The following is a 17,580-nucleotide window of genomic DNA, read 5'->3' as shown; positions in this document are numbered from 1 at the left end:
GGCCAGCATTACCCAGCCTGTACTAGATAAATAACAGTTACTGTTATTTTGTTATTATGCTCTTAAGTAGCAGTGACCTTGAGTCTATGACTGACCTCCTGCCGTCCCCCTTCTGGGACTTAGCCCAGTGCTCCACCTGGGCCAGGCTGCTCTTCCTCTGGCTGTGCTTTTCCTGGTTGGTCCTGGGAGGGAAGGCCCGCTGGTACCTGCCAGTCCCGTTCTGCTCTTCTGGGCCATACGCGATGCCATTCTTCTCTGCCCGCTGGGGCTGTGCCTGCTGGCCTCTCAGGCCACCGGGTAAATCCACAAACAAGGCATCCTCCTCGGCGGGTGAGTACGGGGACCGGGCCTTGCTCCTGTCCCTCCTGCCCTCCAGCGGGTGGGAACGGTACCGGTCTTCCTCTTGCTCCCGCCTCTCGAAGCCAAAGGAGTCCTCATGGCGGCGATGAGGACAGTCCCTCGCATGTCCGGGCCCCGTGCGGCCACACTCACGACAGGACTCCATGTGGTTGGCCTGGGGTACCGCCTGCCGCTGCAGCTTCTCCATGTCCCTGCAATGACAGCAATGTACTCAGCCCCTTACCGACAGCACAGCAGGCAGCCAAGGCTCCCCAAAGAACACATTTCCCACTCAAAATACCTCCAGGCCTCTGCCATGGCTGTTCCCTCCGCCTGGACCACTTTTCATGCCTCGTCCCTCACTCTGCCTACTTAAAACTTCTACTCCTTTGGGAGCTGACGAAAATGTCACCTCCTCCAGGAAGCCACCTCCAGCATACACACACAGTGAAGATCAGAACCTTAACTGGCTCCACTGTCACACTAATCACACTGGACCATAACCGCATGATGACTATTCCAGAGCCCAAGTGGACTAGGAGCTTCATCAGACAAGAGGCCCATCATGCCCAGCACCATTGCCCAGAACTGTCACACTAATCACACTGGACCATAACCGCATGATGACTATTCCAGAGCCCAAGTGGACTAGGAGCTCCATCAGACAAGAGGCCCATCATGCCCAGCACCATTGCCCAGAACTGCTGCACAAAGACTGTATAGATTAGGTCCCTATAAATACCACTGAATGAGTGAACTACACAAGTGACATCTCATGCCTTTCTCTATTGCTATCTGTCTGGGGCAGTCCAGCTTGGAGAAGGCTGCTGAGCCCCGGGTCTCTCCTGCTGGCTGCTAGCACAGCCCCAAATGCAATGGCAGCAAAATTAACATCTTTCCAAGTCAGTGACCTCTTTATATGACCATTTATCTATCTCCTTAAAGAAATGCTCGAACAGGAACCCCACAAGAACACTGACCTAACAATTTTCTGCAGGCAGACACAGAGAAGATAAATGATTTGCCCACGATCACACAGCAGGAAAAGAGCGGAGCCAGGGCTTAATCCCAGGCAGACTGCAGAGCCCTCGGGTTCCAGCCACTATTCTCTACTGCCCGTCCATATGAATGGCAATGGCCAACACACACACAAACCCGGACGCTGTGAAGTAGAAGCGGGTGGGAGGGGCGACAGGTCAGGGTGTGAAGGGGTTCTGGGGCACAGAGAAATAGTCCTATTCCATGGCCTCTCCCTCGCTCCATGCGGTGAAATCCTAGCTATGTCCACATCACCGCCACTTGGTACCAGGGACAGAGCAGCAGCTCCATGAGCTTTGCAGAATTTAGATTGGGAGGCAGGGGAAGGGAACACACTCCACAAAAGAAGGACCAGAGACATGACCAGGGATCCTCGGATGGGGCAGTCGACTTATACTCCTGGGTAAAAGTGTCCTGCCCTGGAGATGTAACAAATGGCCACACCAGAGAGCTTTCTATTTCAACATGAACACATACAATGGAAATACTGCACTGATGTGTAGGGGGCCAGACCCAAGTGTCCTTGCAACAACCTCAGAACCACAGCTATCAATAACCAGCACAGACGCAGGGCAGAATCAGGCCAGTCTGGGAGCTAAAATTGAGTTACAATGTCAATAGAATGTGACAATACAACCCCTAACACAGGGTCTGCTTCTTAGTGTGTACAGGCCTAACTGTTGGCCTTAACTTGGGCATGGAGAACTGAGAAAAATCACACATCTCCCTGTTCGTGTGCTCATCACTTTCCCACAGAAATCCAAAGCTTTGGTGGAAACAAACACACACACACTTTGGACCTCCTTTTATCCATCACTAGGGGACATTCTTGCCCCCACCTTCTATACCTTCTGATAATAGCATTTTGGTTTTCATTTGGGGATCACCCCCTCCCCCACCCTTACACCATATGGCTTAGATGCTGCGACTCTACTAGTTCCTGTCCAGCTGAGGCTACAAAGTCTCAGTGATTGGTTCAGGGTTTGACACATGACCTAACCTAGGCCAATCAGAGTTAGCCCTGGGACATTGGTTGGAGCTGGTCTCAAGTTGCTACAACTATATGGAAAGCAGCTATGTGAAAATAAAACCAACACCAATGAAAGCAGATGGAAAGAAACAACAGCCGAAGTACTTGGCCTGAGCTTCTAGACCTGCCATACTTAAACCCGATATATCCTTGGACTTTTTAGTTACAAATCAATACATTCTTTCTCATTTAAGCTTGTTTGTGTTTGGTCTCTGTTTACTGATAGTAGAAGGAATCCTACTGTATCATTTTATAATGACATATTTAGATGGTGATCTCTGAGGGCCCTTCTTAATGTTTAGTGCAGGGGTCCCCAAACTTTTTACACAGGGGGCCAGTTCACTGTCCCTCAGACGGTTGGAGAGCCGGACTATAAAAAACAACAACTATGAACAAATCCCTATGCACATTGCACATATCTTATTTTAAAGTAAAAAAACAAAACAGAAACAAATACAATATTTAAAATAAAGAATAAGTAAATTTAAATCAACAAACTGACCAGTATTTCAATAGAAACTATGCTCCTCTCACTGACCACCAATGAAAGAGGTGCCCCTTCTGGAAGTGCGGCGGGGGCCAGATAAATGGCCTCAGGGGGCGGCATGTGGCCCGCGGGCCGTAGTTTGGGGACCCCTGGTTTAGTGGGTCTGTAAGCTCCTGCAGTAGGAACACACAGGAAATATTCAGGGTTCTACACTTTGAGAAAAAGGTATCTTACTGTAAACTTATAAAAGGACAACTAACTCTGTTCTACAATGTGTACATTAGAGGTTTAAATTTTGTCTTTCCTCTCTTCCTTTAATCCTTCATAAAACTACATCAGTGTAACCCCAACCAGTAGCCTTCACATTGCCTAAGTTGGCCCTCACCTTCTTTACTATTCCTCAGATTCGGGAAACCACCCATGAAGACGTGCCCAGGCTGCTGCCTGGAAGATTAAAGCTCTGGCTGCCCTCTGGGTCACACCCTGGCCAAGAAGCTTTATCACCTGGCCACTCCCAATGTGAGACCAGTAGCTGCACCTTCTTGGTATTCACACCCCAAAGATAAACAGCACTTTGACATACAAACTAGATTGTGAAACAAATATGTCATCTTTGTGTATGACATTAGGACGGAAGGAAAAGGGGTTTCCTCAGTTCCAGGACCTAAGGATATGGTACAACGTCTCAGTGTGACCAACTCTAATGTGGATCTTTCATTCTTTCCTAATCAACTGCCATGTATTTACTGAGCACCTATATGTCCCCGTTAGGATGGACACTTGGGGGTGTAAGAAAATAGTACAGAAAATATCTCCCGCCATCAAAGCCAGATGATCCTAACACCCAATTTTATCATAGTAACATTTAATATTGTTCTCATAGACTGACTCCCAATCACAGAGTGTGGCAGCCTTTTCTAACCTCGGCGCTAACTTATAACTAGAAATCTTAGTCCTTACCCTATGTGTATATATGAGGGTACATACCCTTGTATATGTCAGTATTTTTTGAAACTAAATTTGATAGGGAACAGCAATACCTTTTCTTCAGATTAACACCAGCATTTACTACAAAACAAACCTTTAGAGGGTAGCTAAAAGAATGGTAGTCTGACCGCTTTCTAGGCACTAAGACTTGGGGTTATGAACAACTCCTAGCCCATGGCTGCTGGGATGTACGGAATATGCCTCTGTGCCTAAAATGTTCAGATGATAGCTACGGGTTAGAAAGGGGAAGGCAGCAGTCAGAGGGAAGGGGGATGAGGGGATAGGATCAGAGAAGGTGAAGGGATTAGTGAAATTATATATACATAACACAGATACAGGTATCAGGACAGCAAATCCTAGAGGGAAGGGGGAGGGAATTGGGGGGAGGACAAGGGAAATTTAAAGGGGGACACAGGGGTGGGGGTGAGGGAGTTATATTCAGTGGGACAATTGAATCCATGTAAACACAATAAATTAAAATGAATAAAAACTAAAAAAAGGGGGAGAAGGAATGCTTCCTACTCTCCCACCTTCCCTGACTTCAACACTGAATTTGCCAAGTCACAGGCTTTTAGGCAAAAATGCTTTTTGGTTTTCTCCCTATCTCCTCGCATTCCCCACAATTTAACACATGACTTTTCAAATCAGGAGACCTGTCACAAAATAGATTTGCAATGCTCGGTTTAGCACAGTGATGGGGAAGAACGCAGCACCCCTCAGCTGTCAGTGACTGTGTCACGGAGAGCCGTGGGCCGCGCAGGGCGTCGGGGTTTAGGTGAGACGACACAAGCCTTTCCTGCGCAGGTCATCACTATCACTGCAACCTGGAGTCGGCAACTGTTCAAAACACAGGAAATTCCTGACATTCAGTGACCATCTGGGCCGTCACTTTTTGAGCACAACAAACCCAGAGGGCATAGGATTTAGAGCCAGTCAGACCTGGATTCAGGTGCTGGCCTCACCCCAATATAAGCTGGGTGCCCTTGGGCAAGTCCCTGACATCTCTGGTTTCAGGTTACTCATGTGCAAAATGGGACACCAGCCCCCGGCCTTCCCGCATTGTTGGGAGAATTAAAGGAGACAAGGCAAGCACACACAGTGTGCCTTCAAACACAAACGTGTCGACTCCCAACCTCTATTCTCTCCTCCTTCCTGACCCCAATTTTTTCAAAGCAGCAATGTACTCAGCAAAAAATTTGTATTTCCTTACCTCCCTTGGAGCTGAGGGTGATCATGTAACAGAGATGTGGCCAATAAGATGTATGCAGACATCTTAATGTCTTTAAAAGGAGGCATACTTAGCTGGCTTAGCTAACCTTTCCCTTTAGACTCTTGGAACTTAGACTGTGCTGGATAGCAGGGTGACAAACAGGAGAATGAAAGCCACCTGCTAGAACCTGGGTAGAAAGGAAGAGCCCAGGCTCTGATAGCATCACAGAGCTACTATACCAGCCTGGACTCTGGGTATGTGAGAAAACGAAAACCCTATTTGAGTATGCCATCCCGAATTGGGTTGTTCTATGATGAGCAACCAAATGCAATCCCTAACTGTGTTAGGGGCTAGGCTTTTAATTTGCAGGGGCTGGGCCCCACCACTTTCAGTACAGCGAAGTAATGCTACACGTCTGCTTCAAGCAAATGCTATTGGGGGATTCACACAAGTGGGAAGAGAACCTGTCTCAGACCAGGATACTCCTCTCTTATCCCTTTTCTTCACAAGAACTTGGAAAGTAACACCATCTTAAGCAATTCTGCACTGGCTATCATTTTATTCTGATTCCACACTCTTTCTCTCACCAGGAAATAAAGAATAGTCTTTTCCTCTATCTTAATGCTAAACACACACACACACCCTCCACACACATTAAAACTCATCCAAAGACTCATGTGGGCAAAGGAATGAACCTGCAGCGGGGCTTGGCTGGACCTTGGTCCTACCGTTGAAGGCAGCCCTTCCGTTGCGATCCCATTGGAGGGACCCTGTCCATTCACCTTACCTACACAGCCCAACTAGCAGCCCAAGAGCCAGAGCCAGGTCGCCAATATTCTTGGAGAGTTTGGTCTGGACCTGGCCAGATAGCAGAAGTCCCGTCCTGGGAAACTAGCTCAGCCTGTGTTGACAGACGCCAAGTCCTCAGCACTAACCCTCAGTCTCAGGATGACAAGCTCAAAAGCCAGCACCCACCCCGGGCACAGTCCACAGAGTTGCATAAAAGGTTGTAGAGAAAGGGACTTCAAGTCTCTAGGGAGCCCTAATGCAGGCTTGCTCACTTGAATTAGTATCTAGCATTTGAAGAAGAAAATGGCTGGAGAGAAATGAAGAGAGGAGTTGGTTTCTTCTCTTCCCCGGAGTTAAATAGGTCAATGCCCCTGGGAGGGGGAAATATATCTGCCTACCTTTCACGCTCTGCTCTAAACGAACAATAGAGGGGCTGGCGGCTCTGACCACACACTCCCCAGTTCTCCAGGCTGTCCTCCCCTAGACAAGAACAGGGCTGAAGAATAAATGACACACCAGACTGCCAAGCGGAGGTACCACTTGCCTCAGTGGAGCGGCGACTGGCAAAGCCCCTTGTGAAATCTGAAGGACAGACAAACCAGACAAAGAAGAAAGGAAAGATACTCCTCGCTGGCCAGATCCCCCCAAGTTCATTCCTGCCTGGAGAATCCTCCCCTCTTCCTTCCACTTGAGCAAGTCATGCTCAACTGCCCCGCCTGACCTGCGCTAGTCTAGAGTTCTGGCACATGCCAAGCTCACTTCCTGTCTCCCTGGATGGCAGTCTCAGTTCTGGGTCATTCATTTTTGGGGGCCAACGCTTGGTTATTAGTACCATATGTGGGTCCTACAACATGCCTCTAACCCCTACAAAATGCTGCTAGATCAGCACTGTCAAGTCCAGAGAGGCCTAGGGCATTCACATGAGTACCAGATTACTCACAATAAATTATCTCCCCTGAAAGATGGAGACAATGGCAACAACAGCCACTGACTGTGCACTCAGTAACTGCAAAACCCTCAGCCAAGCACGTCACAGAGATGACCTCTTCTTACTGTCTAAACCCACCAGGCTAGAGATATTCTTACTCTTCCATTACAGGTAATAATACTGAAGCTCAGAGAGGTTGCCTCGGATCAAGCAACCAGTGAAAGAAGCAGGACTCAAATGACATCTGATCTGACCCCAAAGCCCTGCACCTGCCTAAAATACCTGTCTATAAATTCTTTCTACCAAGGGTCCAAGCGACTTGTCCAACCTCAGGAATTCTTGCTACATTTTACCCAAAGTGATCAAGATCACTTTAGTTTTGAAGAGAGTGCAGAGGGCCAGAAATATAGGGGCCCCTTCTGAGCAGGCTGACTCCCCACACGCCAGTCCCATTAACAGTGCTCAGATTGCTCCGGGGCATCCCAAGTCCTAGTTTGAACATCTTACAGGCAGAGTTTGTATAATTGTTTGTTTATCTATCTACTCACCCTCCTGCCCAGCCAGCCAAATAGATCCATTCACCCATCCAAGACCTGAATGTTTCCTATCTGCCAGGCACTGTTCTCATTTTCAAGGAGCTTACAGTCTCGTAGGGGTGAAAATCAGAAAGAAAGAAAGCATAACTTTAGTGTGCAAGTTCTACGCATAAGGAATGAGAGGGTTCTACAAGGAGGGCATCTAACACACTGAAGGGTCAGAGGGGAGGGAAGTAACACCTAGGCTAAGACCTGAAGTGTGTGCATAAGTTGTCCTAATAAGGGTGAGGGCCAGGGGAGCATCTGAGCAAGGCCCAGAGGGATCCTAGCGCCTCATGAGATGGACCCTCTAGGTACCGCCTGGATGCCACCACAGTCTCTTCTATCCCTTGCTCTCTTTGCTTCAGTCATATCCCCCAGCTTCTGTTTCTTGAACAAATCAAGCTCATTCTCACCCAAGGTTGTTTGTGCCACTCCTTCTGCCCCGAACACTCTTCCTCAAAGTTTTGCATATGTGACTTTCTTGGGTCAATCAGGCCTCACACTTACATCTTCCCCATAGAAAGAAGCCTCCCCTGACCACCCTACTCCCTGCCCACTAGTCCCTCCCCACCCCATCCCCCTATTTTATTGCAACTTCGTGCCTAGATCATGATATAAAATCATCTTATTGATTTGTTTGCCTGTTTATGGTCTGTCACCCCACCTCTCCCCCAAGAATGCATGGGATTTCACCTCTCTCTTGAACACTGCTGTATGTTTTCATCTTTAACAGCCCGGCGCGCAGTATGTCCTCAATAAGTATTTGTGAAATAAAAGATCAAATGAATGAATGCTTGAACAATGCACCTAATTCAAGAAATTCAGTATGGGTGGGGCATAGAGAATTGGAAGTGGCGAGATATGAGCCAAAGGTCCTAGTTTGAACATCTTACAGGCAGAGTTTGTATAATTGTCTGTAGGGACCCATGCCTTGCTCAAAAACCCTGCTAGGGAAGTTGGATTTTATTCCAAAGGTAAGTAGACTATAAGTCCCTTCAGTCCCAAGACAGGACTACAGTTACACCAGAGAGCACAGAAATTTGAAAACTGAGCAGAGATAAGTTGCCTTCTGACAGGTCCGCCTATCTGAGCCGCTTGTCAGTTTTGGGAGCTGTGAAGGCAAGCTGACCTCCTTGCTCAGTGCTTTAGCTTGTTAGAGAGAACAGGCATCCTAAGATAAGAGAGAAAAAGCGGTCCAACAGGCAACAGGGAGAGCTGGGAAGACAGATTTCAAGGAGGCTGCAGGAAATCAAAAATCAAAGTCCAAAGTCTGGCAACTGGAAGAACACGGAAATGGGGGGGCAGATTGTGACAGAAGGAGGTAGCTGGCACCAATGCTTGGTGCCCCTTACAGCTTGCGGGAGAGGGAGATCTCAGAATACTTGCATGAATGTCTATCAGGGACCCCGAAGCTAAGCAGGAAACAGGACAAAGGGAGAAGGGGCAGTGCTGGCGCTCAGCTCTGCTCCCAGCTCTGCTCCCGGGTCAGAGGAACGTTGTAGGAAGAGGCAGGAGTGGGAGGGAGAGAAGCAGGCTGAAGGGCGGGGCTGCAGGAGCCTGGGTGTGGAACCACAGTTCACACTGCTAGAGGATGGGAACATCCCTGGCAAGGGAGGGATTGCCATTTGCTCACAGGATATTCATTACAGATGTGATCCAGAGGATAGACATGGAGCTAGGAGGGTGTAAGGAAGAAAGAGCCAATAACATTGCTAAACCAAACCCTATGGGCCAGCATATGTGATACAGAGTATCTACTATGTTGTAGACATCAAGCTCAGGGAGCCCTTTATCCATTGTTTATTTAATACTTGCAACAACCCTGGAACCAAGAAAAACTGAGGTTTTTAAGCATACCTAATTTGCACAAATGACATAGCTAGAAAGTGGTTGCGGTTGGATTTGAACCCAGGTCTACCTGAGCCCAGAGACTAAGCTCTGAGAGGAGATACTTAAGGTAAAAGAAATCAATATAATAGGAAGTAAGGGGTGAATCAGCCAGCCTGGACACTGGTCGTTTGGGCCTCCTTTATCTCATTGTACAAATCACTTCTCCTTCCTTTGCCCAAAGCCCCAGTGTTACTTAGGCAGCTACCCTTGCCTCACTGTCTGTCCCATGGTCTGATTCTCAGCAGTGAAGCATGTTGCCCAGGCATGTGCTAATCAGCATATATATTCCCTGGCCACAGTATATGGTTTAGAGCATAAATGTGATCTAACCTTGTTTGATCACAATGGATCTCAGAGTTTCTGGTCAAGACACTGACTCTTTCCTGGATGACATGAAGTTGGCGCTATATTGCAGCTATCTTGCCACCAGATCCTAGATCTGCCAAGGACCTCCACATAGAGTTCAAGAATGAATCCAGGCCCTGGCCGGTTGGCTCAGTGGTAGAGTGTCAGCCTGGAGTGCAGGAGTCCCGGGTTCGATTCCCGGTCAGGGCACACAGGAGAAGCGCCCATCTGCTTCTCCACCCCTCCCCCTCTCCATCTTCTCTTGTCTCTCTCTTCCCCTCCCGCAGCCAAGGATCCATTGGAGCGGTGTTTGCCTGGGCGCTGAGGATGGCTCTGTGGCCTCTGCCTCAGGCGCTAGAATGGCTCTGGTTGCAGCAGAGCAATGCCCCAGATAGGCAGAGCATCGCCCCCTGGTGGGCATGACGGGTGGATCCCGGTTGGGCGCATGTGGGAGTCTGTCTGACTGCCTCCCCGTTTCCAACTTCAAAAAAATACAAAAAAAAAAAAGAATGAATCCAACCCAGAGCTGGGCAGGGCCCAGAGAATGACTGATAAATGACTGATAATGATATTGTCTGAGCCTTAAATCCAACTGTTTTTGTTTTGTTTTTTTTTAATTCAGTGAGAGGAGAGGAGGCAAAGACTCCCGCATGTGCCCCGACCAGGATCCACCCAGCAAGCCCACTAGGGGGTGATGCTCTGCCCATCTGCAGCATTTCTCTGTTGCTCAGCAACTGAGCTCTTCTTAGTGCCTGAGACAGAGGCCATGGAGCCATCCTTAGCCCTGGGGCCAACTTGCTCCAATTGAGCCATGGCTGCAGGAGGGAAAGAGAGAGAGAAAGAAAGAGATAAGGGGAGGAGTGGAGAAGCAGATGGGCGCTTCTCCTGTGAGCCCTGACCGGGAATCGAACCTGGGACATTGCAAGGCCAGTGATATTGGCCATGCAGATTTGCATTGAATTTGGGCAGAGAGTAAAGGAATTGTGGAGTCGGAAAATGGTGGGCCATTCCGTTTATTAAAATCTCTTTTAACAGCAGATGAGCAAGCAGGCAGGGAAAGCTGCTTCCCTCTCAGGGCTGATGAGCAAATAGATGGGGGTGGGGAGGAACCCCTTCTCTGGCAAACAGAAGCAAAAAATGGCTCCTCTCAATGGTAACAGGTGATCCACAATCTGCATCTTTCACCCTGAGGGCAAGCACCTGCAGCCTTACATAGACTATACACACGTGGTGCTGCCCCATGTTCATGCACCAATCAGGCAGAGTGCAAGCCAGCAAGCCTAACACATGTGTTTGCCCGAAAGACATCCACACACCGGGCCGACACTCTACTGCTGAGCCAATTGGCCAGGGCCAAAGCCCTGTTTTAAAGAAAGGTCCATCCTGAACTTTTCAGTGATATGAACAATAAATTCCCCCTGTAAGGTTAATGTGTCTGCATTTCCTGTAACCTGCAATCAAGAGTCTTAATATGTCACATTCAGACAGAAAGCATCTGTCTATATGAACCAAAATGAAGCATTTGGGTGAGAGGCAAGGAGGGGAGAGAACAAAGCACTACTTTTGGGGTCACCCACTGAGCAGAGACAGGCATTTTCCAGCGTGGGCCACCAAACTGGAGGAGAGGCAAGATTTAGTTCTGCCTCACAAATACTTCTAACTAACCAAATGTCTGAACATCCTATTCTGAAAAAAAAATAGAACATTTAATAAGTCTGGATTTGTTTGGCTGACAATTTTATCTCTCAGAAAGTTAAGAGGAAACGCTATCATCCCTTTATTCTGCCTCAGAAGGTAGAACAAATTGTTTTATTTTTTTAAAGGAAGAAACCTTGGAAAAACACAATTATGGGATTTTAAAAGTTTATTAAGAGCATTAATAAATACAAATTTTAAAAGTTCAAAGAAAATCTAGGGATAATACAAAATCTAGGGCCTGAGACCATAAAGGGGGAAGGCAGCCCAACAGAAAAGCAATGGAGCCCTCCCCACCCCCAAATTTGATAGCTAATTATACAACCTTCAGGTGGGAAAAAGTAAAATAGTCACTATATGCAAATCCATATAGCAAATCAATCCTGAACAGTTCAAGACAGACATCACCTTTTAACCACTGCACCTTTTCCTGTTAAGCCCAATCTCTGTCTCAAGTTACCTTTGACCCAGTGCCCTCGTCAGCCATGATGAACTGGCCAGAGCTGGGAATGAACGAGAATGAGCTCATTCTCCATTACTGGTCTAAAGAAACCAGTGTACCACACAGTGCTCTCAGCGCTCCCGCTAGAAAAGGACATGCGCAGGAAATGAAGGGGCACAGAACCGAGCACAGGTGACCTGCGGTGGAATGGGCCCATGTGAATGATGGCTAAAAGGGTAAAATCTGCAAAGGGCTAACGTCTGTTCATTTAAAGCAAAGCAAAACCAAAACAAAATCTCTATTTTTGACAAATTAGAAGACAGGAGGGGACAGCTTAAAAAAATATGAGTCATGCCTGACCAGGCGGTGGCACAGTGGATAAAGCGTCGGACTGGGATGCGGAAGGACCCAGGTTCGAGACCCTGAGGTCGCCAGCTTGAGTGTGGGCTCATCTGGTTTGAGCAAAAAGCTCGCCAGCTTGGACCCAAGGTCGGTGGCTCCAGCAAGGGGTTACTCAGTCTGCTGAAGGCCCACGGTCAAGGCACATTTGAGAAAGCAATCAGTGAAAAACTAAGGTGTTGCAACGAAAAACTGATGATTGATGCTTCTCATATCTCTCCGTTCCTGTCTATCCCTCTCTCTGACTCTCTCTCTGTCCCTGTAAAAATAAATAATTAAAAATATATATATATGAGTCACGGGGATTTCTGCTTGGGGTAGATGACACAACTTCAATAAAGCTGAGCTCTTCAACTTCTGGATTTAGTTCCATTATTTTCATCAAGAACAATGGCCTTCACCTGACCAGGCGGTGGCGCAGTGGATAGAGCGTCAGACTGGGATGCAGAAAGACCCAGGTTCGAGACCCCGAGGTTGCCAGCTTGAGCGCGGGCTCATCTGGCTTGAACAAAAAAAGCTCACCAGCTTGGACACAAGGTCGCTGGCTCCAGCAAGGAGTTACTCGGTCTGCTGAAGGCCCCCGGTCAAGGCACATATGAGAAGGCAGTCAATGAACAACTAAGGTGTTACAATGCGCTATGAAAAACTAATGATTGATTAATGCTTCTCATCTCTTCGTTCCTGTCTGTCTGTCCCTATCTATCCCTCTCTCTGACTCTCTCTCTGTCCCTGGGGAAAAAAAAAAAAAAAAGGAAGAACAATGGTCTTCACCATGAAAAAGTTAAGAAAAACTAAAAGTCCAAGATGGGGATGAGCTCCAGGCCCAGCAGTCAGCATCCCAGGGCCCTAGGACAGTGGTCAGCAACTGTGGCTCTTTGGCCCTTTGGCCCCTGAGTGTGGCCAGCTTAGGAGTACCCTAATTAAGTTAATAACAATGTACCTATCTATATAGTTTAAGTTTAAAAAATCTGGCTCTCAAAAGATACTTCAGTCATGTACTGTTCATATTTGGCTCTGTTGACTGATGAGTTTGCCGACCACTGCCCTAGGAGAACTTGGGAGATGGGCCCATGGAACCTCTCAGGTGAGCTCTAAGGAATCAAAGAGAACAGAGAAAACGCCAGAATATGGGAGACTAGCAAACAGCATCCGGATTTTCAAAAGAGGAGACAAACAAATTCATTAACCACAAGACTGGAGAGCCTGCCACCAACCTCTACAAAAAGTAAGCGGCATCCTCAGCCAACTGATTTCAGAGTACATGGGAAAGGAAGCACTAAGAAGAAGGCAAACAAGTCGGTAGAAAAATGGAAAGAGAACAGGTACAGGCAATGCACTGAAGAAGAAATACAACTGGCCAATAAATAGAAAAGGCCCCTCAAATCATGGAACTATACATTAAAATAATCAGATACTGCCCTGGTTGGTTGGCTCAGCAGTAGAACGTCAGCTTGGCGTGTGGAAGTCCCGGCTTTGATTCCCGGCCAGGGCACACAGGAAAAGCACCCATCTGCTTCTCCACCCTTCCCCCTCTCCTTTCTCTCTATCTCTCTCTTCCCCTCCCACAGCCAGGGCTCCATGTGAGCAAAGTTGGCCCTGGCACTGAGGATGGCTACATGGCTTCTGCCTCAGACGCTAGAAAGGCTTTAGTTGCAGTGGAGCAATGCCCCAGATGGTCCGAGCATCACCCCCTGACGGGCATGCCCAGGGGGATACTGGTCAGGTGCATGTGGAAGTCTGTCTGTCTGCTGCCCCCCACTTTTCACTTTGGGGGAAAAAATAATAATCAGATGCTATTTATCAGCAGCTCAGCAAAAATTTTAAAAACTGGTAATATCAAATACTGGCAAAGACACAGGGAAATAAGCCCTCTCACTAGCAAAACATTTATCTTTCTACAAAAGGTAATTTGGTGATATTGATTAAAATTTAAAATACACTGTATCTTGACCAAAAGACTCACACATACAGAGGCCAAAACAACTTTTTTGTAGAAAGCTTTTTGTTACAGGACTATTTTTTAAATTAAATTTAATGGAGTGACACTGGTTAATCGAATCATATATTTCAGGTATACATCTCTATGGTACATGATTTGTATGTTGCATTGTGTGTCCATCATCCAAAGCCAAACCAATCTTCCATCACTGTATATCTGGCCCCCTTTACCACCTGCTATCCCCACAGGATTATTTATAACAGTAAAAGATGACAGAAAAACTATCCCTAGTTTAACACGTGCTTAACTACATTATGGTACTGTGAAATACCATACAACACTCACTCAAAAATAAAGTTGATCCATATACACTGATATAGAATGATCATCAATATGTGATCATTCATGCTTTAAAAAAGTACAGCCTGACCAGGTGGTGGCACAGTGGATAGAGCGTTGGACTGGAATGTGGAGAACCCAGGTTCGAGACCCTGAGGTTGCCAGCTTGAGCGTGGGCTCACTGGGTTTGAGCAAGGCTCACCAGCTTGGACCCAAGGTCACTGGCTCGAGCAAGGGGTCACTCGGTCTGCTGTGGCCCCCTGGTCAAGGCACATATGAGAAAGCAATCAATGAACAACTAATGAACCGCAATGAAGAATTGATGTGTCTCATCTCTCTCCCTTCCTGTCTGTCCCTCTCTCTGACTTTCTGTCTCTGCCACAAAAAAAAAGTACAAAAAAGACATCTATTTCTATAAGTGCATATATGTATATAAATGGATAAAAAATAGTTTCATAAACCCTGGCTGGGTAGCTCAGTTGATCAGAATGTGATCCTGGGCCCTGGCCGGTTTGCTCAGTGGTAGAGCGTCGGCCTGGCGTGCAGAAGTCCCGGGTTCAATTCCTGGCTAGGGCACACAGGAGAGGCGCCCATCTGCTTCTCCACCCCTCTCCCTCTCCTTCCTCTCTGTCTCTCTCTTCCCCTACCGGAACCGAGGCTCCATTGGAGCAAAAGATGGCCCGGGCGCTGGGGATGGCTCCTTGGCCTCTGCCCCAGGCGCTAGAGTGGCTCTGGTCACGACAGAGTGACGCCCCGGAGGGGCAGAGCATCGCCCCCTGATGGGCGTGCCGGGTGGATCCCGGTCGGGCACATGTGGGAGTCTGTCTGACTGCTTCCCCGTTTCCAGCTTCAGAAAAAAAAAGAAAAAAAGAATGTGATCCTGAAGTACAGAGGTTAATGGTTCAATTCCCAAGGTCAGGGCACATACAGGAACAAATTGAGTTTCCTGTCTCTCATCTCGTCTCACTTTTCCTCCCTTTCTCTCTTGCTAAAATCAATAAAAAATTAAAAAAAAAATAGTTTACTAGGGCCCTGGCCGGTTGGCTCAGTGGTAGAGTGTTGGCCCAGCATATGGAAGTCCTGGGTTCGATTTCCGGCCAAGGCACATGGAGAAGCGCCCATCTGCTTCTCCACCCTTCCCCCTCTCCTTTCTCTCTCTCTCTCTCTCTCTCTCTTCTCCTCCAGCAGCCAAGACTCCACTGGAGCAAAGTTGACCCGGGCGCTGAGATGGCTCTATGGTCTCCGCTTTAGGCGCTAGAATGCTCCGGTTGCAATGGAGCAATGACCCAGATGGGCAGAGCATTGCCCCCTAGTGGCCAAGCCAGGTGGATCCCAGTCAGACGCATGTGGGAGTCTGTCTCTCTGCCTCCCTGCTTCTCACTTCAGAAAAAAAAAATTACTAGGATACCCATTAACTTGGTAACAGAGACAACCTTGGGAAGATGATTAAGGATATCTTGTCTTTACCTTTTTGTGTTTTTTAAAATAAGAGGTCTTCATTTATTGCATAGTTAAATATATATATTTAACAACTATACAATAAAACAAAAAGGTAGGACACACTGAGTATTAGGGACTAGCATGTGGGCTAGGAGTAAGATGTATCAAGCCTAAAATGTGTCATCCCTTCTCCTGGGATGACAAAGGAAATGCCAATGGCACTATGAACAGAGTGCCTGCAGGCTAATGGTAGAGCTTTCCTATCATTATCGTGGACACAATAGCAAAATCCAGGGTGAATGACAATACCAGGAGGCAGAGTCAAACTCAACTGTAGTTAAGAGTTACTGATTCAAGGCCCACATGGAAACTTCTAGGACAGTCTTTGGTCCTGTTTAATCCAACACATTCGCTAATTTTCTCAACCTCTCACTCATTCCACAGACATCTGAGAGCTTACTATGTGTCAGTCATGCAGAAGATACCAAATGATCTCTGTCTAAAGCCAAGAATACTGAAAAGTAAAAGGCAAAAATTAAAAAACAGCATGACAAACGCTCAACTGCGGTGTTGCAGCAGCTGCAAGGGTGGGCCTGACCCTAGCCTGCCCTCTTGAAGGAGCCACCATCTATGCCAAAGGCCTGTTCACCTCAAGAGAGAGCACGGAGCTAGGAAATACCACTAACACCAAAAATGACACACGCATGAACTGGAAAAGGTTGACAAGCTAAAACATACCATGTGAAACTATTTGCAGTGACTGAAAAATCCAGCCTTTAGGCTGCTGGAGGTCCCTTTTGTTTTGAGGCCTCAGCAAAAGCAGACCACTGTCAGAGGCCTCTAAGCAGAGCCAGGTTTCTGGAGAGTGAAGAGGGGAGCCCGTGTCAGGTGAGGACTGGCTGAAGGCACACCCTAACTTTTCCAGGGCCACCAACCCTCTCTGAGCCCCTGACTCCAGCCCTTTGCTGTTTCTCTCAGGGAATCAACCACAGCCAACAGACTCAGGAATTTCAGGAGCCCTGACTGTGCTCTTGGTCCGCCCACTGCGGGCAGGGGCTGCTGGGAGATAGCCCTGCTCGGCCCCCAGCAGCAGGCGGCAGTCTGCCGCACACTTTCAGTCTGCAAGATCTCTAATGTCCCTCCTACTGCACACAAGAGAAAAAGAAACACACACCAAGCTCCAAGGCTCTGTACCCGAGGCAGGTGTGTCACCCTCCCAGACCTTTGTGTTTCTCCATTTAAAGAAGAGAGTGGACTAGATAACTTCGAAGGGATCTCCCAGCTCTGACACGCAATATGTACGTGGTCCACTCTTCTGGAAGAATTCATTGTTAAAAGGGACGTCAAAGACAGGGTGATGCTTCACACAAGTGAGTGAATGATACAATTCTGTGCACTCAAGAGTTCTCATTTTCCTAACCAGGCGGTGGCGCAGCGGATAGAGCATCGGACTGGGATGCGGAGGACCCAGGTTCAAGACCCCGAGGTCACCAGCTTGAGCGCGGGCTTATCTAGTTTGAGCAAAGCTCACCAGCTTGGACCCAAGGTTGCTAGCTTGAGCAAGGGGTTACTCAGTCTGCTGTAGCCCCACGGTCAAGGCACATAGGAGAAAGCAATCAATGTACAACTAAAGTGCCACAACAAAAAACAGATCATTGATGCTTCTCATCACTCTGTATTCCTGTCTGTCTGTCTCTATCTATCT

The 17,580-nt window shown here is 47.7% G+C and overlaps 1 protein-coding gene across 4 annotated transcripts in view; it reads right to left on the bottom strand.

Annotated features, from left to right (window-relative positions):
- The window catches only part of PLEKHA7 (pleckstrin homology domain containing A7), a 244,206-nt gene that overhangs the window by 48,742 nt on the left and 177,884 nt on the right, over nucleotides 1-17,580 (bottom strand). For 3 of the 4 annotated variants that reach the window (XM_066365237.1, XM_066365245.1, XM_066365263.1), the window contains one exon: nucleotides 96-551. In XM_066365237.1, coding sequence (XP_066221334.1) covers nucleotides 96-551 — 456 coding nt within the window. The remainder of the gene's footprint in view (nucleotides 1-95; nucleotides 552-17,580) is intronic. The other variant, XM_066365252.1, reaches the window with a different exon arrangement.

This window comes from Saccopteryx leptura, chromosome 1 (assembly GCF_036850995.1).
Source record: "Saccopteryx leptura isolate mSacLep1 chromosome 1, mSacLep1_pri_phased_curated, whole genome shotgun sequence".
Taxonomy (NCBI): domain Eukaryota; kingdom Metazoa; phylum Chordata; class Mammalia; order Chiroptera; family Emballonuridae; genus Saccopteryx; species Saccopteryx leptura.
This window is presented reverse-complemented; position numbering and strand designations above follow the sequence as displayed.